The following is a 23,141-nucleotide window of genomic DNA, read 5'->3' as shown; positions in this document are numbered from 1 at the left end:
GAGATCCCTCCAGCAGCACTGGAAGTGTCATGTTATGGAAGCAGCACGCAGGAAAAGCCCTTTGCTGTGCGTGTCCTGCCTTGGGTTGTTCAGCACACTGCTGATGTGCTTGAGAAGGGCCACACCAGTAAGCAGAGGGAAGCCTTTTCACAATTCTTTTAGAAATCTGTCATTTTAGGAGTGCTCTCTCTCTACGCGAGCTGTGTGTGTGTGAGGTACAGTCTCCCTCAGGAGCCCAGCCCCGGGCGCTCCGCCCGCAGGGAGGCCGTGCCCGGCCGGCGCGGCCAAGATGGCGGCCGCGGGCTGCCCGCCCCCCGGCGGCGGCCCGGGGCGTGTGCCGGAATGCGGGCGGGGCGGGCGATGTGGCGAGGCCCGGCCCCCTCCACAGCCCGGCGTTGCCCGGTCGTCCCCCGCCGTGGCCCGGGTAGGCTGCGGGGAGAGGCCGCGGTGGTGCGGGGGGGGAGCCGGGAGAGGTCGTGGGCGCGGTAGGTGGCGGCGAGGGGCGGCGGGGCTGGCCCGGGAGGCGGCGGCGAAGCGCGGCGCTGGGCTTCTCCCGCGGGGAACGGAAAAGGCCGCGGCCGGCGGCGGTGTTGGGGCAGCCGCCGCCTCGGCTTGCCGGGCTCTGCGGCCGGCTGTGGAGCCCGGGGCTAGGGCTGCGGCTGCCGAGCCGGGGCCGTGGCGTGCCCTGTGGCGGGCGGGCGAGGCGCGGTGCCGCCACCTTGCCTCCCCTCAGCTCGCTCCTTCCGAGAAGGATAAGGCAGCGAGCGTAGTGCCGGGCACGAAAGCAACGCGACCGGCCTCCGTGTAGTTCCCGAGGTCGTCTGTGGGCTTTAAAGTCCGGATTTGTGTGTTTTTTTTTTTTTTTTTTCCTTCTTCCTCGCCCACAGGCCTGAAGGGTATGTTTTCACTTCCAGAGATTACGCCCGAAGTGCCCCTGGCGAAGAACGGACATGCTCGACTGTTGTCTTCAGTCTCTTGTGTTGTGCTACGTTGTTTACCCAAAAAGGAGAGGCTGAGACCCTGTTATTTTAATCCTTGACTTCTTCTTGGGTTATGATATAACTAATAATAAACCAAAAACTGCGGAAAGAGCACTTGAGAACGGAGCATGGTAGGATCTTGAACAGAAGTCGCTGGTGTCAGGCAGAAGAGGAAGGGGAGGAATGGCATCCCGGGAGAGGCTGTATGAGCTCTGGATGCTTTACTGCAATAAGGTAAGTGTCTTCTTCCTTTTATTTGTAAATTGGGTATTTAAATTTTTTTTGTAACATCTCTTAGCACAATTCCTTTGCTTAGAAGTTGCGTAGCAACTTGCATGGCTTCTCTAAGGGTATAACTGAACTTCTTACGCTATTTACAACTTCAGCTCTTGATTTACTCTTCAAGTTGGGCTTTTTTTGTGATGAGGTATGAATTGTGCAGGGTTATGGCTCAGCATAAGCACTTATTTTAGCTATACCTTTTAGCTATGTGAATGCATATGTACAAATTATTTTTTCATACAGCTGTGGCATTAAGATAGATTGTATTCACTTAATCCGCTGCTGTCTGGTATTTGGTCTTAACCTTAGGGTTTTCTGTGTAGGACCAGTTTTATTTAAACTATATTAGCCAAAGCCTTCTCAAACAGCAGATATATTAAGTTAGTTCTGAGTACTCCTTTGCTGGTTATCAACATAACATCAAAGTAATTAATAGTAATGAACTTCGTTCACCTAACAGGAATGTTATTAAAATACTGTCTTGTCTCTATTTGTACTTCATAGTGTAAAGCAATTCCTATGTTTAAAGCAGAGGTCAGAGTTGCCACCAGAAGTGCTGAGTATGTGCACAAATTAGATTCCAGATTATCTAAATAGATATTCATAAAATAAGAAACATTAAAAAACATACAAAATGTAAAGACTGGGGAAGGAACCGGCCTACTGTGTAGAAACCTTGTGGCTGTGGCAAGGAAAGCTTTTGGTGGCCTTGTTCCCTGGTTTCCTTTTGCCTTTTCTCTTTGCAGTCTTACATTATGTATGCATCACAGGCTCCTAAACTTTTCAAACCAGTAAGGCATTAAGGGTAGAGTAAACATTTTCTTGTTCTGTTTCCGGGTTCATTTGTAGAGAACATCCACCTCAAGAACACAGAATGCGGGATTTTAAGTACAGACTGTCTTAATACAAGCACACAAAGTGGTGGATGAGGGTTGCACAAGGCTGTCTTAATTGTAGCTTTTCTTAATTTGTCTGAGTTTGTAACCCTAATGCTCTATTTGTAGTTAAAAATAAAACTAGTGCAAACATAACAGCACGGTGTGACATCTTACTGATAGCCACGTGGGTTATCTGTTGGGTTGAAATGTGTTTGTGTAGACCTTTGCCATTTAAACTGATGTAGTAACATCAATGGCAGCGGGAACTAGACTAGTACTGAAGGAGAAGGATGTTTTGCCAGTGAGTTCATCGATGTGAGAAGAACAAGGACTCCTGGAACAGGCTCCAAGAATCCAGTCTTTCCTCAGCTTTGGGAGAGACAGGACTGGGGAGATGAGCCAAACTCCGAGTTTTCGTGCTTAGACAGTCTGTCTCTTTCTTCCCTAGTTCTTCGTAAATTTCTTTTCTCTCTTACACCTTTTCCCCCTTTGCTTGAACGTTTCATTCAAATTGTAACTAGTTCAGCTTTCTTTATGCAACCTTCTTGCTGGCATACAGACAACACGGAAATGGAAGGTATACAGTGTATGCTTCAGATCAGTAAGAGGATGCTCAGTTTCTTAATAGGAACGATGAATGTGTCCTCTGGTTTGCACTAACATGGCAGGAATAGACTTATTTAGACCCTAACAGGAAAACAAACAAACAAAACTTCTGATGTACTCAGCCATTGTAAGCTGTCAGAGACTTCACTTTTGGGATTTTGTTTGATTTTTTTTTTTCCTTCTAGGATTATATGTTACGGGCACAATTACATGGATTTATATATTTTTTTCTCAAGTAGAAATATTTATGCTATAAAAAAACAGCTTGAAATTTCCAGGCAACGAGAGTGACTCCAAAAACAGTCTTCACTTCTTCCAAAAAAGCTGGGCACACAACCTTTATTTATTTATTTCTCTCTCTCTCTATATATATATCTATCTATCTCATTCAGGTTAAAATGATTTCTCTCTCTGCTTGAGGCAGGCACCAGAAAAAAAGTATTCTGTTTTGGGTTGAGTTTTGTGGAGTTAAGAGCAACTGAAGCAGTTTAGGTGTTAGGGTGTAAAGTGTTGTGCAGTTGTAACGTAAATAAGATTGTTCAGTCAGTCATACATCAGGATCATCTAGAATGTGCTGTACTTGGCTTTCCTTAGAGCATATAGCACAATGGGAAGATGTAGCAGTAATCACCAGTAACACGATAAAGTTAGAAGTGTAGCTCCATAACCTGCAGGTGACTTCGTTGTGGCTGACAGCCTTCTTCTGGAAAGGCAAGATGTCTCCAAACTACAGAAACATCTGAGTAAATGATCTCGAGTTCACATATCTCCAGTGTACAGCTTTGGGGATTGCAGCCTTGTTAGCTAAAGCAACAGTGAAATCCTTTTCTTTTTTTTTTTTTTTTTTTTTTCTGTGATGCCTGACATTGGCAATAATAACTAGCCTTTTAGTTTGTCTTTTTCAGGTGATCAGGCTCTCAGTAATAGTATGTAAAATACAGCACTGTGTGCTACAGCAACAAAACTTCTAAACTTCTTACTGTTTTAAAGTGGTGGATGATAGATAGTGTTAGTATTTTACCATTAATCCCAGTAACAGTTCTTGTTCTGTGATCACTTTACATCCCAGTGCAGTGACAAGCACAAGCTGCAACACTTACTTTTGTGCAAAGTAACATTAGGAGGGGCTCTCTGTATTTTCATTGAAGTTTGTGCACTATCAGCAATTGGAGACTTGGGCAGACATCAGCATGTAGCCAGCATGTCTACAGAAGCAGTCTTTGAACGATATTGCGTGTGATGTACTGTTTTATTTTTTTATCTTAAAGTTGTGTTTTGATCGCTGCAAAAGTTTGGTTTTAGTTGGTGTTCTGTTGTTTTTCATCTGGCAGTTTCTAATGTTAGTTTTGGTGGTGGTGCTTTTTTTCCCTCTGTGATTCTGTTCCTTTAAAAGCTGTGCTCTATAGGCCAGTAGCTACAAAGCTGCAGATTTGTCTGCTGTTTAGATGCCCGATGAAAGTCATAGCCACACGTGACTGACAGTGCTTTTGGTGTTGCCTGGAAGCAGTTTAGAAGCTCATTAAATTTAGTCAAGTTTAGTTTTGAGTCACTGGGACTTAAATATCACAGCACTGTATTGTTAATTGTTTGAGCTGTTTCTGCCTCGAGTTGTTCTTTTTCTTTTTTTTTTCTGTTCTTTTTTCTTTTTTGAAATGCTGTCAAAATTGCTGAAAAAAAAAAAAACCAACAATGTTAAAGATGCATAAAGATGCATATTGCTGTCATGATTGTTTTTGGTGATTTTTTTTTCTAATTTTGATTTTCTGTTAATGTACAATGCTGTTACTCACTTGAATGTTGATATGAATGCAAGCTGCTGTCTTTCATCTGAATGGAGGACTGTGTGTTTTCTGAGGTAATTGAGATAAATGTAGAATAGATAACACAAGTCTTTTCTATAGAGTTCACTAGCAAAAGTTCTGCAGCAGGCTAAGTAGACAAAGGTAGTACCAAACACTAGCTTATTGATCATCAGTTTGAAGCCTTAAATATCATCTACATAGGAACATAAAACCCTTACTGAAGTGAGTATGCAGCAGATACCTGAAAATGCTTCAGTAAGCTAAGTTTATAGCAGGAGATATAAATCTCCATCTACTGGATGAACTGAGGTAGTCTAGGGAAAGGGCTGCTTTCATGGAAGTGTTTCTGTGACCTTTTCATGTTCATGTGACTGAAGTAATCTCTTCCATTAGATCTGCTCTACCAGTCTTGCCTTGTATTCTTAGACCAGCATAGCTGTAACAGTATTACTGTTGTAATCTTAGGTGATTAACCTTTTCTTAGATGTTAATTATGTACCAGAATGCAAAATTAATTCATGTCTTGTTATCCTCTAAAGTGACTTTTACTGCAGATTCAAATTAAAGAGATTCAACCTGCATTGTATCTGTGATAATTTAACCATGTGCATTTCATCTTCTCCAGTTTTTCTGATAGGTATTTCAGACTCCTTGACATAAAGTATGTTAGGATTTTTGATTTTTTTTGTTTGCACTGTGTTACTTATGGTCTTTAAAAGCTGGTCTTTCCTAGCATCTTATGTATTTGAAATAGATGCAGAAAATGTAGCATACAGAGTATCAATGAAGTGAACGTGGTTAAGTAGTACTGTGTGTGCATAGTTACTATAGAATTCTGACTAGATCAAAATTGATTGATTTTTATACTGGGTGGAAACTCGGGGTGGGGGAATGGGACAGGAAACAGACAATAAATGTTTGGGGGAAAATATCTTCTAGGAAGAAAGAATTTTTGTTTTTCTAGAAGCTGAAGATTTTCAGTAATCTAGTTTATTTAATAATCTGAACAATGGCTGATAAGTGATGCTGAAACAAGAGCTGCAGCTTACATGAAAACAAAACCTAATAATAATGGTTAGATCCACTAACCCTCTACCATATTCTTTTCTTGAAATTGTTTATTCTTTAAACGTATAGAGTAATATGTCACAACTTCATACTCCTTACTTTACTTGAATACTTACAAATGCCTCTAAAAAAAACCTGAATGCTTTGCAAAGGGAAGTTTAAATATGAAGCCCTTGGCTCTTCATGAGCATTTCACAGGGCTTGTGGGTAGTACAGTAAAAGCAACGTGAAAATCTTTTTCCTAAAAGCTTAATGATCAATTTTCAGAAGAATATGCTGAAAGTTGTCTATAAAACAGGGTTGACAGCTCAAAAAAGTCTGAGAAGAGCTGATGCTTTCAAGTAATATCTATAAAAACAGGTTGAAGCAGACATTAAGTGCTGCTCTTAACTGAGGGGCCAGGACAACTTGATGAATTGTAAATCCAAAATGTAATTTAAAATCATTTCAGGATTAGGCTTGTAGTGTGTAAAGGACACTGCTGCTGGGTCAAGACTCATGCCAAAGTTTTTTGAATGTGATGAAAGCGCTGTAAAAGGCTTTTAAACTGGGTTGGCTCCTTTAAAAACGAATCTGCTTTGTTAGGCAGCTAGTGAAAAGCATGCAAGATAGTGTATCATCAGAATTAGCTATTCAAAGGATGGTGGTGCTGTGTTAGCTGAGTCCTGTCAAGACGACTTTCTCCCCTTTCAGAATTGTAATTGTGCCAGGCAGGGTTTCACACAGTAATTGGTCCTGGGCTTTTTCTTAATCTTTCGTCTTCAGTAAAGTCATGCTTTCATTTCAGCACTTCCTTATCTGATAGGTGATACAATAGCTTGAAGGGAAAGCCGTGAGTCTGTCTGTTTGTCAGCCAGTTTCTAGCCTGTGCTTCCCCTTTCAAAGGAGGAGTATTCGATCTTAGCATCATTAGTAGATTCCGTATATTAACAGTTATAAGGCTAATTACAACATTCTGGTCTTTACTAACACAGGCAGCTGAGACAATCACATCACTTTCTGTGATCAGAAGAGCTGACTTGTAGATAGCCCATCTTCTTAAGAAATGTACTTTCATATGTTGCATTGTATTGCTTTTTTTTTAAACCAGATACAATTTTATTGAGATAAATGTGCTGCCCTTTTTTTTCTGGTTTGGTGAGCGATATCTGTAAGTTATCTTTCCTTTTTAAAATAATATTACAGCATGGAAAGAGAAGTCATACTTCTTATAGGAGAGCATTTTAGTTCTAGATCAAAAGCTGTACAGAAAAAAAAAATAATGAAATGAGTACATGCGGTATTGTAAAAATGTCCTGGTGTATTTCAAGTCCTGTTATTTGAGTTATTTTCTTCCTCGTCTGGGAAGAATCTCCAGTGAGATTCTGGGTCCTTATAGGGTGCCTCACAGGAATCATAAGACTTGAATGATAAAAATAAGTGGTCCTGTGGGAAACCACGATTTCTTTGTTAGTCGGGAACAGACCTCTGTGAAGAGTGAAGTGCTACAGGCAGTGGTGTGCTGGCAGTGCTAGCTTCTCTGTAATTCTGTGGCTTTCTCCAAGATGGTAACACCATTGCAATGCAAATGCTTGAAGCTGGAGCTTTAACACAAACACACACATTTAACTTGCTTGAGCTAAACTTATGTTGGCATTATGAGGACTAAACAGTTCAATTAAATTAATGCATGCTCTGTGCTGTGAGAAGAGTCTGTGAAAGAGTAATTTCTGTGCATTCATAGTACTAAGATCTGTATAGAACTAAAAGAAATTCGATCCTAAGTTGTGAGAATTTAGGTTCCTTTGGATCCTTTCAAGGGGGGAATTCCATTAGCATCGTCCACCTTGTGTTAGGCCAAAAATGACATGAAACTGGAATGATCTTTATATTTAAAGAAAAGTTGACTTGGAGCAAGAATGTACCAGTTTCCTCAGTATGTGGTGTGACAGACTTGGTAAGCTGACCTACTAACTGGCTGTCAAGTGGTCCTTTAGTATTGTCAGGCAGTCCTCTCACTACTCATTCATGAAGTATTGTTTCCTGACAATATTTTGTAGTTCAGTCTTAGCCACCTGCATCAAAAAATGGGGATTTCATGTGGCATTCAGCAAGTGAGAGCAAATACATGAGTTCCAGAGGAGTATTGTGAAATTATAAGGGAGTATTAAGTTTATCTTAAATATTGTGAAATTTGGCTTGACTTTAACCTGTATCTCTGTATAAAATCAGAGTATTTTTAAACACTAAAAAAGTTATGATCAGGTCAGCTTTTAGACAAGTTTCTTGTAAGGCTACATAAAACAGTATGATTGAACTGAATTTGTTCAACTAAATGATGTTACACTTTCTTTAAAAATGTGTTTTTATTGTTTTTTGTTTTTTTTCAAAATTGTCTTTAGTTGTGATGAGAAGCATGTAATTCAACAACAGCCTAATCTTTGGTGTTAAATTGGAAGTTCTGTGAAACACTGACCTTTGCATCCTAAATGTGATCTCATCCTGACTTCAGCTTGCAGTTGTCTTCCTTCTTGTGCAATTGCTGATTTGACAGTGATTCATATCACATTGCTATATATTGCCTTTGTTACATTAGATAAAGAAGTATTCAGCTAACAGCTAGATGAATGCTTGATCAAACTAAGTGTTCAGTAAAAGTAACTCTTCATAGACCACTGTCATGTAAATTCATTCCTTTGCCAAAAAAAGTGAATGAAGATTTATGCAACAATTGTGTAATGAAATGTTTTATGCATAAAAGATTGCTTTAAATACGTCTCTGCCATTCTGCGAGTATGTAACTTGCAAAAGAACACGTCCCAAGTCACTTGGGCCAGTGGGTTGGTGACACTACCCTTGTTCTGCCTTGAAGATGCTAAACTAAGAATGGATAAGAGGTAAACAGGAACAGTTGGTCTTCCATTCTGATTTTACTGTCTGCTATTTAAAGGGACTTCTCATAGTTTGAGAGCTAACATAATTAGTGCTGGTGTTGACAGTTGTTCGAACCAGAACAGGGACTCTGCCACAGATAACGCAGGCTTCAGATTGAGATGAGACAGCAGATATATCTAAACAGAACAGAAATGTTAGAAAACCCTAGCATTTTGCTAGCTACAGGGAAATTATTTTTGTTCTGTATTATTATATATTTCACAATACGTACATGTAGCTGCTTTACAGTTTTAATGAGAAACATCCAGTTCAAAACATACCAGCAAATGTAGAAAATATTTCAGAGGAAACTTTTAATGAATTGAAAGAATTCAGTGTCTCTTCCAGGGATTGATTTATCACAGTGCAAGAAAAACAGCCTTCTGGTTCTGTGTGATGTACTATAAGAGTAAATACAGGAAACGTTGGGCTGTTGTGTGGTATCTGAGGTATGGCACTTTTCAATGGATCATCTGATTCAGATCTGGGGACAGCATGTGTCCTGATAAAATAATATTGCAGGATCAACTCAAATGTGCAGTGTGTTTGTGCTCTAATACACAAATGGAACTGGGAGGAAGGCTTGCCAACTGCCCATTGAACAGCATTGGAGCTTAATGCCTGAATCCAAATGTTGTCAATAGATACTGTTAAAATATTTACAGGCTTTAGAAAGGCTGAACAGCTGCCATGAAAAAGAGCTTCTTTAATTACGGAGTTTTTCTTGATGACATAAATTTATATAAGGAAAAGAAAACCAAACAAACATCAAAGCATGCATACATCTCAACAATAAAGATAGGAATCCTTTTTTTTTTTTTTTTTTTTTTTTAGAAGTCATTTTTTCAGCTAATTTTTCCAATTTATCTTCCAGTAAAAGAGAGGCTGCAATAGAGGAAGTTGGGAGATACAGCAGGAACACCAATAAGTGAAAACCAAACTTGATTATTCTTATATTAAATGCTGTTTTCAGATGCTCTATGCATCTGCAAATCCCAACATCAGGAGTTAGATTTCTGTGCTGATAAAATATTGGCTTGTATTGATAATTTCCCTGATATTTCAAGTATTTATGATAATCTGGTTGTCTGGTTTATGACTGAGGATTCCCTGTACCTGTAATAAGGAATAAAATGCATTAAATAACTGTTTGACCACTGAGTAACACTGTTGATTGTGAATGAGTAAATTTAGGAATTCAATTAAACTGCAAGAATAACTAATAATGCTATTATCTAAAAGTATAGTATATTTTAAAGCAGTTGAGGAAATTTAAGAGATTTAGAAGCCTTTACAGCTTCATTTAAAAACTTTACCTAAAGGATGTTTGAGGGAGGCATAAACAAAACCTCAAAATAAATTCATTGTTAAATATTACTTCTATATAACACAAAGAGAGCATGAAATCAAAGCAGATGGTAAACCCTTAATTATACAATGGATAGTAATTTAACAGAGAAAATATACCTTTATTTAAATAACTAGTCCTAGTAATTCTGGAATTTGCAAGGGGCATGGGGATGAAGACAAATCTTTGAGGACATATTCCTGAAGTCTGGATGAAAGCAGTGAATATATTTGCTTTTAATTGTCAATGTAGGGAGAGCTAAGTACTTGTATTATTGTCCAATAACCTGTTCTGCATAAGAACCTGTAAGAGCGTCCCATTAATACATTTAAAAACTAATAGCTAAGGCAGGGGTTGAAAAGGTGGCACTTATATTGGAGGTAAGAATTCAGCAGTGATAGAAGAAACATCCATAAAAAGCAGAGTAAAAAGGGGGCAATTTGACTCCTTTAAAAAGATTACAAGATTATTCTTAAATTAGAAGTAATCATTTTAGGAAACCATCATACCTTCATATAGTTTGCTATCAGTTTTCACTTGGAATGTGCAAGGAGAGTAGAGGAACTGAAAAAAGTTTTAAAAGTTATTGGAACTAGAAGCATTAAACAAAGAGTAAATCCTTGGCTCTTCTGGAAGAGTGATTGTAGCTGTAAACTGACAATCCATGTGGGACGTCAGCCCAGAGTTTCAAGTGACATAATCTACATGAGTTTTGTAGAAAATGGTTGTGGCAGGTGCAGGCTGTGTAAGTCACATCACCAACTCTGGTGATAAGTGCTTGGCTAATGTGTTCAATTACACAAAACTTGGCTTTCATTTACCTGTGTTTTTGCTGAACTTTTGACTAGGTGGAATGAACAATTTCCTTGATAAATGACTGAAGCTGCGTGGGAAATGTCAGTTAAATGGTTTAGCAAGTTCTGAGAAGCAAGGAGGAAAATGGTTATATTTATGGAGCTCCTTAATATATGTCTTTTCAAAACTCTTTAATTAAGTCTGTACTGTTCACATGCTTTCAAGGGCAAACTTGGAATTTGGGAGAGAAAATATTGTGATGAGAAAGATGCATCTTTGGTATAACCTAAAATACAAAAATGGTTTTGAGAGTGCCAGTGAGAACACTGGCTCAGGTATGACTGCATACTGTTGTGTTTTGTTTTGTTTTGTTTTGTTTTTCCCTCCCCAGTTCCACGCAGCTTTTGATGTGCTGGATAGACAAAGCTCTTGAGGAAAAAGCAGGGCACAGAGAAGAAGCATGATATTTGCAGAAACCTGATCTCATTATTTACCTGTGATAATAATTTTAAAATTGTACCAGCAGGAGTGAAATGGATACCAAATAGAATTGCACCAGTAACACAAATTCTGCTATGTCTTAGTTTTTGAGTCTTTGATTTTTTCAGGGTGCAGAAAAGCTCATTTGGGGTTTTTGTACCTTCAGTTTGTTATTAGCTGTAGTCCAACGTTAATCTAAGAGACAATGAGGTTGAGAAGACAAACGCAAACAGTTAAATCCATGGCTAAGGAAATAAGAATTCACTTTAGGCAGAATTAGGTGGAAAGTAACCGTGTGATGCTTTGAAACGAATACAGATTTATTTGATAAGTTGTACCCAAGTTCTCAGAAGTTTTCTGTATCTGCTCAAAGACTCGACAATATCTAGCTATTAATTAGGTGAAATAATGGTGCACCGCCCTGCTTTGTTTTGGTCTCTCCCTGTTCTTCTATATTGTCTCTTGCATCACAGTGAAAGTTGGAAAGTGATGGGGCGAAAGCTGGCTTTGTGCGTTGTTGCTGCAGCTCAGTCCTTTTCTTATTTAAATTGATGACGGAACTTGGAATTTCAAAGCAATCAGGCATTAAACCCTAAACCTTTCTTAAGCTATGGTCTGCATTTGCATTAAATCGAGGCTTATCTTGACACTGCAGAATTTTGACACCATGTCATTCTGGTTGCATTTGGATTATTCAAAATACTTCTTATTCCCTGATTACTTTTTTAAATACATCTTCCATCTGTTACTGCTTTTCGTTGTATTAATTTTGAGGGGAAAAGTGAGTTAATAGATGATAACACTTCACAGCCTGGTAAATTTCTGGTAAGTGCACTGTGCAGAGGACTCTGGAGCACAGAAATGCCACATACCAGCCTGTACGCAGAATTTACCTGTAGTTCTTTCTAGCAAATGCAAAGAAATTGAAGAGCTCTGGTAACTGGGCTCATCCCATGGATGGTGGCAGTCAGGTGCCACTTCCAAACCACAATTCAAACCTAACAAGCCTGATCCCCTAATGAATAGCTTCTTTCAAACTGTTGATTTTTGCGTTATACAGACTAGTTCTGTTACTTTTAATACCACCTTTAGATCACGGGTAACATGGGTAAGTTGAATAGTCTTTCCTATATAATATTTAAATGTTACTTATAGTAGGTACAATTCAGCCTTAACACCAAAGGATTGCTGTCAGCTTAAACACAGTGCTTGGGGATGGGGGATTAGTTACTATAGTACCAGTGCTGGTGAGATTTGGTGGCAGTGCTGGTAAACTGAAATCCACTTTGCAGATTGACTGACTATTACACGCAGTGGTCAAAGCAGGCTGGCTATTTTATGCCTGCACGTTGCATTTAAGGACTTCAAACAACTGCCTTGTGGGATGAGGCAGGCAGGCGCGCCCTGAGCTGCCCTGCAGGAAGATTTTGCCTTTGGAGCGTGGAATGCGGCACTGAAAATAGCCTCGGGTGGATCCAGCTTTTGTTTTTAGCAACTTCCTCAACGTGGCTGTAAAAATTGTGCTGATCTTCGCCCATTGCCCTGCGTTTTTTTTATTTGAAGCCTCAGCAGAGCATCATCTTCAAACTACACATAATAGGAAACTTTTGCAGAAATAGAGGGTAGCTAATTAGTACATTTAAAAACAAAAAACAAACAAACAAACAAAAAAAAAACACTTACATAATTGCATCAATAATGTTGATTTGAAGTCGTGGGTGGCTTGGCTGAAGACTTAGTGGGAGGACTTCAGTGCCAGGTTCGTGTAGAAAGTTTACATTTAACTTGGAGTAATCTGTAAGAGTTCAATACTAAATAGATTATTAGGAATTTTAAAAATGTTTTCACTGATGTAAAAATTGCCTTTTCCTGATGACCTTTTTGCTTAGGCATGCTAGTTGCTGAGAAAAAAAAAAAAAAGCTGGATTAGCTTTTTTTCACTTCGTCAGTCTTCATAAAGAGTAGACAAAGCTATTATAACTTGTAGATAACTTATTATATCAAAGATAAGAGCTTGTCTCAAGTTAGTGTAGATTTTACTTAGTTTCTTTAATTTTCATTGCTGTAGAGCGTATCTGTCAGAATGGCTTTAGACAAATCCTTTTCTTTTTAGGCTTCGCTTTAGTGCTGGTGTTAGGAGCTTGTTTCCCAGTTGTGCCAAGGCTAAGTGTGGCCTTGCTAAAGTTTCTGTATAGTGCAACTGTTAAAACAGTGGACTCCATGTGAAAATTGCTGGTTGGCAGCATTTAACTGCAGTATTGTGTTACGTATTGGAGTACAGTGTGGAGATCAACTGATCTTACTTAGCAACTCTTTTCCTTTTAGTATTGCACTATGCATGTTGAAAAAACAACAACAAAGACTTCTGGGTGTTTTGTTGTTGTTGTTTGTTTTTGGTTTTGTACCTGTTGGAAACATGCTACTGCTCAGACCTGGCAGTGTTTCATTTTAAAGGGCTGTGGTGACTATTACTGTGCTAAGGAAATTGTATAAAAATGGAGGCCTAAAGCATGTTTTTAAAAAATAGTAGTATTTAAATAAAGGGAGGTATAAGGAAGTGTTTTTGCTTTCAGGTGCTCTGAGCTGGTTGATTTAATAGGCTTAAAATAATTCTTTTCATTAGTGAAGGTGAATGATTGTTGCTACAGCAGTTTCACAGGCCTTTACTGCAATTCAGTGAGCTCAGAAGCCCAAGTTTAGGTCCTACGTGTTTGTGGTTTGCTTCACAGTTATCACCTAAAGAGCTTTGTAGTTGAGTTGTTTTTTTTCCTCCTCTCCTCCTTACAGCTTTTCACATATCCTTATAGTGACACAGCTTTGTTTGCTTTGTTAAAAGTATGATTGTGTCATTCTGAAGAGAAACAGCCAATTGAAGGTGGATTTTAGCTTCTGGGAATTTTGAGCTTTGACAAAAAAAAAATTTCCTGAATTTTCAAAACATGCATTTTCTATATATGAATTATTCAGATAAGAATGTGTGTATATATATGTCTGTCTTGCACAAAAGCTAGCCAAGTTTCAGGTAAAGAAATTAATTGCTTAAGGTAGTGACTTAAAAAGCTGTAAGGTTTCTACAATCAACATTTTGTTATTTTCTAGTGATTGGAAAGTTGTAATTAGTGGAAGATGTTTTATTACCACTTGCATCTTTTTTTTTTTTTTTCCCAGCTTTTACTGATGTTGTCCAAACCAAAAAGTTCCTTCTGTCTTTCTTGCTGACCTTATGGGGCATGTCTGCAGAGTGTGTGTGTGTGTGTGTAGGGAGGAGGTTGGGAAAGAGTACTGAACTCAGCTTGGTTTATCACGGTATGTCCTTGTGGTGTGTTATCAAAACATAGCTTGATTTGTAAGCTGTGTTTTAAAAGCATGGTATATCTCCAGCTAGCACAACTAAAAATAATTCGGAGCTGCAGTCTGACATACAGCCTCCAGCTACCTGTCTGCAGAATGATAACAAAATGGTAATTATGAAAGCAGTGAAAAAGAGAATATATTCCATGGTTTTCACCGTTTTAACTGGTGACAAGGCTTTTGAGTATTTAAGACGCTTTGTTATGGTCTGCTGAAGTTATACATCTTCCTTAGGAGGACAACAGAGAAAATGGGAGAGCTAACAAGTTACAGTGAATTGTTTGGAGCTGGGGTTGCAGGTCAGTGATTTGCTGCTCTCAGTAGCGATGCAGATCTGAAGTACTCCCATATGCCTGGGCTGCAACCTCCTGCTGTGTGGCTACACAGCCGTTTGTCGGATTGCAGCATGCGCTGTCGCAGAAAGTTCTTCTGTCATGAGAAAAGAGGGCTTAGTTGAAAAGGGGAGTGGGAAGAGAACAAATCCACTGATGACTTCAAAAAGAAAACCATCACAAGGAGGAAAAAAAGCAGGGACAGGGAGAAGAAAGATTATGAAGAAAGGTGAAATCAGAAATTAAATAGAAGAAGGGGAAAAATCTAGGGAAAATGAACAAGAAAACATAATGAAGGCAATGAAAGCAAATAGTCTCTCAGAAGATACATATCTAGCTGAGAGTTTCATTTGGTGCATGTTGTCACAGTATCTGAACATATGTAATTAATGGTGAAGTAAATTGTGTCAGGGTTTCTGGTACTGGTAGAGTTAAAGAGGGTCTTGGAGGCAGGATGAAGAGTCTAGAATGCAAAGGGAATTGCTATGCTTTACAGTTTACGTGTAGATGCTGTGGAAAGAGCACTGAAAAAAGGTTTGCAGTGCTTCACATTCTGGGTTTGCATTTTTATTTTGTGCTGTTTTCCTCCTGGTAGGCTCTTTTGCATGTAGGTGTCTCGAACTGAGAGGACTCTGTGTGCAAGTCTGTCTTGGTGACTTGTTCTTTTACCTCAGCATTGCCCCCTGAATGCTGTGTGTGTTTGTGTTGTTTACAGACTGCTCCTTGGTCTTAACATGGCAGGGAAATAATCTCTTGTTTGGGAACATCTGTGGTAATATAAAGGCAACAAGGAAAAGGGAGGAGATATAGAAAAGAGAGAAGGGAAGGATGAGCAAAACTTCAAAACTTTTTGAAAATTTTATAAATTGTGGATTAGATTCAGTAAAATCTAAAATACAGTATGCAAATATTTTAAAACTATTTAAAAAACTATAACAAAATATGGGACAGCATGGATGTGTGTTAATGGACATGAGCAGAATCCGTTGCTCAGTCCTTGTTAAGGAAGCTGTTGGTTTTGGTCTGGCAGCTTGCTACTGAAAGTTAAGCAGATTGACTTTTAAAGTGAGACTATTTCAAATGACTTTTTTGAGAGAATTTTCCTTTTTTTTTTATTTTTTCTTGTTTGTTGTTTTAGTATCCTCCTTCCTCCCTATCTGTAAGTCAATTACTTTGAGGTTTCAGATAGGGAACAGTGAGGTGACAGAAGAACATATTGGCGGCTGGGTTGGTCACATTCATTAATTATTAAAAAGGTAGCAACCATGGCCTCAGATTCCTTGCGCTGCATTGGTAATGGCATTTCATGTTCAATCAAAAGACAATAATGTAGTGAAGCTGATTTTTATCCTGCTTTTACTAAAATTGATTTTTTCCTTGATAATCCCAAGTGTGGTACTCCCACACTGCTTTATATGTAGTAAATCAGTTGTAAAGTGGATGGAGTAGGATTTTCTGTAAGGAGGAAGAATCAAGTTAAAATCTCTCTGGCAGCTTTCCTGAACTGAAGAGCTGACACCTTTCCTATGCATGTTCATAATGCAAGGTGTCCCCTTCAGAGTGTATTATTAATGTCCCTTGATTTTTTTTCTTTGTTTGAATATCTTGCTATACTTAGAATGGTCTGATGTAAATTATAAGCACAATTGTGTTTGGAAATATAAAGCTTGTACATGCTTTTTAGGTTTAGGGCTACCACACCGAGATGTAAGTTTTCTGATGTGTTTGAGTTTGCCAGGGTGTGACCCCGCATGTGATACCATCATGACAGTGTGGCATAAGAGAAGCCTTGTTATTACAGCAAGTAAATCAGTAGAAGCTAGAATAAATAGGTTTTTTGTTTGTTTTCTTTGGTCTTATCCTAGCCTGAAGTTGTCAATGTGTTATCAGCCAAATGCTTCTGGCAAACAGTTTACCTGTTGCTTTTGCAAGTCTTGTCTGTTTGACACCCTATAGGTTCTAGTATCTGCCCTCCCTGCTGGCACTGTATCTACTGCTGAGGGATTGCTGGTCATGAACAAAATGCATGTGCTCTACCAAGAACAGTTTGCATTTATAATCTATCTATTTTATAGATATCTAGTGTACAAGTAGCTTGTACACTAGTAGCTCTGCATAGCTTCTGGGAACGCTTCATCTGATCTGCTACTAGCTGCTGTGTTGATCAATGAATGAAGAAGAATGCAAATTATTTTTTGTGCTTAGAATTGTCACGAGTTATTGCTTAATTTCATAAGATTTATACAATGTTATTTACTAGTTATCTACTAATTTCCATGCTATCAAGAATACAATATACTAGTAAATTTTTAAAGTTGGTATGTATTAGAAAACTAGTAACCTCTGAAGAGTAAGTAATGGTTGTTTGGGGAGTGGGGTTGGGAAGCTGAAATACATTGGTTGGCATTGACACCAGTAACATGAACTAACCAATAGATACCCAGAGCAAGAATGTCACATCGTGTAACATCGCTGAGAATTCTGAAGGACACAATTTCTTTAAACAACTTTTTAAAACTTTGATTGTAAAAAATGAGTCTATTCACTCCTTTCGCCCAGCTGAAATGTGTTAAAGAAAGCTTTCCATTCAAGTTAATACTACAGAGTTGCTGACTAATGATCTCAGGTACTGTATTACTTAATGTTCTCCCACCCTTTTTTTCTTTTACAGAAAGATCCAGATTACCTGAAGCTTTGGTTGGATAGTTTTGTTTCTAGCTACGAACAGTTTCTGGATGTGGACTTTGAGAAACTGCCAACTAGGTATGTAGAATTACAGATCTGTTTACCTTTGATATCTGAACCAGACCTGGCTGAGAGCCCAGTCTCTTTCAATATCAATACCGCTTTTAAACAAAAGAATGCTTTTAATTGTTGAGTGGCACTCCTGTTTTTTGAAGGTCAAGTTGGGCTGGGAATGATGAAACTAGGCAAATACTGGTGTTTGTATTATAGCAGCAGATGGCATCTCGGTGTTCACTTGTTCCTGCTCACAGAAATATAATCATTCTTCCTTGTGAATTTGTGGAATATGTATTCATTATTAAATGTTACAGATGAAATAGTATTAGTATTAGTATTTGCTATCTGTACCAGTAGTGTCTGAATAGAAGTAAGGTCTAGGGAGAGAGGTCTGTAATATTATTTCTGGCATTGCTTCAAGAGTGAGGATGAGGTGAAATGCTCAATTAATTTTTTTTTTTATCTGAAAACTTTCTAAAAATTAAAATGCACAAATGATGGACTTTCAAGGGATCTTTGCATCTGTGAAGACTTGAGTTCAGTGGCAAGAGCATTAGTGACTTCACCTATGATGTTGACCGCAATCATGAAAATATATTCATGAGATGGGTATTGAAGTCTAATTTCAGGTATTCATCTTTACTATTTTGAATTGCTTTCTGTGCTCTCAGGATTGTGCTTTCAAGACTAACTAACTTTGCAAATGAGGAATAGAAACCTTAGACTGGATTTCTTTGAGATGCTTGCATGAACTAAGGGTTTTAAGAAAAAACAAATGTTAGAGCGCTCAGAAATCATGAGAACCGGTGTCAGTTATGTGGCTGCTATCGCTACCCGTGAGTGAATACAAAGAATGCCTCTCTCTGCATGATGGCTGCAGTCCAAGCCCTGTTGAAATCAATGGAAATTCTCTAATGGACTTTGGATCAGATCCTGTTTGAAGTGTAAGTGATAGCCTCTCCTGTTACAAGGAAATGAAGAATGCTGCAACTGGATCTCACTGGATGAAAACTGGGCATCTAATCTATTTCTATGAAATTTTTCTTCTTTGTGCTTATATTAATTCAACCACTAAGCAAAAGCTACAAATTAATTCTGTACTCTTTCAGAAGATATGTTATCTTTGCAGTGAGATATCAAAAATACATCATGTGTTTAGTTCAGGAAAAAGGTTTTTCCTTTAACACAAGCTATCTTTTAACATACTATTTAATATTGAAATGTGATCAATGGAAGAGAAGGGTATTTTGGTACTCTTCTCTTTTTTTGTGCTCATGTTTTGTTGTTTTTTACAACAACTCAGTAAAATTTTAAAAGGAAACATGAAGCTTATCTGTGCAGAATAATAGCAGCATCTTCATTGTGCTAAATAATGGTTTTGTGAACGTAAAATCCCATATTTTTCCGAGGTTAATGACAGGATTAGTGGTTTAGCCTGAAAGAATAGTTTTGTGTAGATTTAGTCATTTGTACAATAGATGTAGAGAAAATGTATCAAAACAAGGTAGGAATGAAGGCAAGTTATTCTTGTGCTTTGATGGATGGATTTAAAAAAAATTTAAAATTAACAAAAAATTCACACAAAAAAACAGGGACTGACATGACCCTGCTTTTTTATTATGTAAGTTTTGGTGTGCTTTCCAGCTAAGTGCCTGAAAGACCTTGTGTATTGAAGGGCAAAAGCCAGGAAATGATGAGCAACTGTGTTAGGACAAGGAAGCTTGTACAAATTGCTGGACAAAATTAACCTTTTGGAAGACTGCCATGGCGTTTCATGTCAATGTAAAACATGTTTTGTTTTTTGTTCAAGAAAACAACACTTAAGAAATGTAATAAAAATGTTAGTCTTTTTTTTTTCTGAAAGCAGTACTCTTAAGTAGGAGTGTCACTTGCTGATTTAACTGATAAGACTTTCTTCTATAAATCAGGATATATTATTTCTTGAAATCTGTTTTGGAAATTGGAAAAATGCACATAATAGAGAACTTGGAAATCTCAAAACTTGGCGGATGAGTGTATCCATTGGTATGATTTGGCTGTAATAATAAGTAGAGTTTATACAGCTCAGTTATACAAAAAGTTATACAAATTCAGTTCTACCTACATCTTTGTGCATCTTCCCTATATTTTTAAGTGAAATGGTTATCAATGGTGTCTACAGTGATTTTTTTACTGGGAAAATGAGGATATTGCACAAGAAAATAACTGCCGGCAACTTTGAACATTGAGCACAAAGGATTAATGCACATCTCTTCCTAAAAACAAAAAAAAACAACAACCAACACAACAAACCAGCCATCTCATCAGTATTTACACTGGATAGGATAAAATGTTTACCAGCTGGTGGGAGGTTTTTTCCCCATCACTGAAGGGAATAAATTGTCATTTGGTTTAATGCTTTCAGAAACAACAAAGATCTCCAGAGTGTTGTCATGCTCTTTTTCTGGCTTTGGTTTGCATGCTGTCGCACAAAAGAGCTTAAAGGAAACTCATGCAAAGTACCACAGACACCATACTTAGTTAACATATGGACTCCAAACCCACATAAAAAAAGATGCAGGAATCATGAGAGTAAAGCTGATTACATGGTTACTAGAAACTGGCTGCTGGAAAGTGACGCCTGCTTTTCTGCAGCCTTTGTTCCAAAGCGCTTGCTCACTGCTTTGGTGGAGGAGCGGCTGAGTCCCACTGTGCGGATTTGGGCTGTAATTGGATAAATACACTGTAAAGATGAATTTAAGTTCCTTTCAAAACACCTGGGATAATAATTTATGCTGCTGCGTAACCATTATACTGTGGTGCAAGTAGATGGTAAATAGGAGAACCCAAATGCATCAAGAACTCAGATTTTTGAGGTAGGGTACTAGTAATCACATAAGACTATCAGTTAAGGTATGGTTTTTTTTTTTTTTAATTTTTTTTCCCCTTTTGAGTAGCTAGTTTATACAACAAGTCTTGTCAGGGGAAAAAAAAAGCACAGATGTTAGATACATACGTCTAACTTTTAAATTTGTATGGTAATACCATGGTGACTTGCTCTGGGCTGGAAAGAAGTTCAATTGTTTAAGCTCTGCAAATATATTCAGTCTGAGAAATCCCAGAAGATGAGCATTTCTTGAGCTGGTCTCACACAAAGCAGTTAAATCTTAGGGGTTGGTTGATGGCAAAGACGTGTGCCGACTGTGGAGGGAACGATCTGTGGTACATGAGGCATAGAGGGAGTGCCATTTGCTTACCTAGGAAGCATTTTGTGATCATACTGAAAAAGACTCATTGGCCGTTTTAGCAAAATTACTTCTGACGTAGGACTTCAGTTGTCAAAATTATGTTCTTAATACAGAGGTGGTGAATTAGCAGCTTATTATGAGCAATACTTGTGGTCCCAGAGGGTATGGATCTGCTGGCATCTTGAGGGATGAAGCTGCTATCACAGCAGTTAACATTTCTTTGTCTTTTTTTGGCAGCTGTGCGGTGAAAAAAGCAGTTGCTCGCGGTTTTGTCAGCTAGAGCCTAGGTCCTATGAAAATTTCTGTCAAAACTTTTCAGATCCCTTGAGCAAGATCTGAAAAGCAAATCACATAACTGCAGAAGCAAGAGAATGAACAGTATTAGGTCCTCTGTATCCATGTAGGGGAACGTTTCTTTTCTGAGACCTGGGAACTTGCTGTCACTTGTGCCTGTGGAGTTGCTTTATTAAGTGGTCTCTCTTTCATATAAGCTTCCTTTTCAACTTCCTTTTCAATGTAGTTGATACATTGCTCCTCCTTTTCCTCAATTTATTGGTATCACGTTGTTGTCACTCACTGCATTTCCCACTGCCTTTTGAAGCATTTTCTTACACAAATATGTACATGCATGTCATAACGAGTTCCCAAGTTAGCAGTGTTTCTTGCGTGATTTTTTTTGGTAATTTTTCCCTGGGCTTGGCTGTATTAAAAGCTTCTGTAAGCTGTAAGGCTCCAGCTTGTCTTCCTCTTCCTGTGTAGGGTTTGTAGCAAATGTGTCAGGGTAAATGGCTGATGCCACAGGCAAGCTCTGCCATGTGAAGCAGTGGACGTACAGCTTGCTGAGAGACAGCTGCCCTTTAACATGAGCCAAAAGGAGCTTCAATAAACAGTCTTCATCCCAGAGAATGCTTTAACACACCTATAAATTACTACAGTGTTGCTGAAATGGGTTACTGTATGGCTATTCTAGAAGCACTGGCTTAGCTACTGGTTTTATTTTATTTTCCTTCTTTTGGTTCTCACTGGTGTATTTCTACAAATGTTTAACAAAACAATGAGTGAGAGTACCTAATGTCCTCCAGGGCCCTGTCTGGCCTTGATGGAGTTGTTGAATTTAAGACCAACACAAGAGTCTTTTTTTTTGGCACCTAAAAATAGTTAGCTATAAAACAAGATTAAGAAAAAAAAAAAAAAAAAAAGTGTGTGCGTGGCAGGGGGAGCTATTTGCTGAGTTAAGGACACTCAAAGTAGTATGGATGGGTCAGGCTTTCATGCAAAATCCGTGTACCAGCAGTCAGGTGAGTTGCTGGGAGCTCTCCCTCTTGCACATTCAGATCCTGATTTTCAAATCTTCCTTCATTTAATTTTACTGTGAACTGTTGTGTTTTTTTTTCTGCATTAAATCTAAAAAGCTATTTTTTCGGTATTAAACCTCATTTTTTCCTAGTTTGGGTAGTTTGTGTAAGAAATACATTAAGTTTCTCATGCATTATTGCCAACTGGGCTTCTATAACTACTCAGAAATTGGCATCTAACTTATTTTAGTCTTAAGTACAAGGTTGAAAATGTTCCCTTGTGTTTAGTTTCATGTTTTATTTCGCTGTGGCCTTGTTTAGGAATTTTTGCAGGCTTTTTATTTACCTACTGAAGATCATAGATTTCTCTGTGGTGATTAAAGTAGATCAACTTGTGTAAGAGAATTTAGGAATCCACCTAAAGTATTCTTATCTTTTTTTTTTTTTTTTAAATTTTTATTTTTTAATGCAGTTCTTTGAGGAAGAGGAAGCTCAAGCTGCCTTATTGGCACCAGGCATTTCCTTGTACTTCATAGGAAGTACTTATGAACAATCAGTTGCTACAATTCAGTAACCTTTCTTATACAGGTTTATTGGTACTCTACATTAGCTCACTGAAATAGATGCTAATGTGTCAATCCCATGATTAAGAATTCTGTGTGTTTGTTTTTTTATTTTTAGGGTGGATGATGTCCCTCCAGGAATATCACTGCTTCCTGACAATATTCTTCAGGTCCTTAGGCTCCAGCTGCTTCAGTGTGTCCAGAAAATGTCAGATGGACTAGAAGAGCAGCAGCAGGCTCTGTCACTTCTGCTTGTGAAATTCTTTATCATCCTTTGCAGGTATTTGTTTTGGTTGCTACCTCAACAAGGATATTGTTTTGTTTCAGTATTCTAGATGCAGCCTATAGATTCTAATGACATATACAATGTGATTTGACACCTTCTAATAGAAACAAAGTGCCACTTTTCACAATCTTCAAACTAAAGAAAGAGGGAGCAACACAGTCAGTGACGTTTGCTATGGAAAATGGAGTAGAAG

At 38.2% G+C, this 23,141-nt stretch overlaps 1 protein-coding gene across 1 annotated transcript in view; it reads left to right on the top strand.

Moving 5' to 3' along the window:
- The first annotated feature begins 417 nt into the window (after positions 1 to 417).
- Positions 418 to 23,141, top strand: part of NBEAL1 (neurobeachin like 1) — an 84,197-nt gene continuing 61,473 nt past the window's right edge. Inside the window, exons 1-4 of the mRNA XM_084289310.1 lie at positions 418 to 485; positions 915 to 1,214; positions 17,507 to 17,598; positions 22,781 to 22,942. Coding sequence (XP_084145436.1) covers positions 1,164 to 1,214; positions 17,507 to 17,598; positions 22,781 to 22,942 — 305 coding nt within the window. The 5' untranslated portion in view covers positions 418 to 485; positions 915 to 1,163. The remainder of the gene's footprint in view (positions 486 to 914; positions 1,215 to 17,506; positions 17,599 to 22,780; positions 22,943 to 23,141) is intronic.

The sequence above is a fragment of the Netta rufina genome (assembly GCF_964035555.1).
Source record: "Netta rufina genome assembly, chromosome: 6".
Classification (NCBI taxonomy): domain Eukaryota; kingdom Metazoa; phylum Chordata; class Aves; order Anseriformes; family Anatidae; genus Netta; species Netta rufina.
Note: the sequence above shows the minus strand (reverse complement) of the source record. Positions and strands in the feature narration are given on the sequence as shown.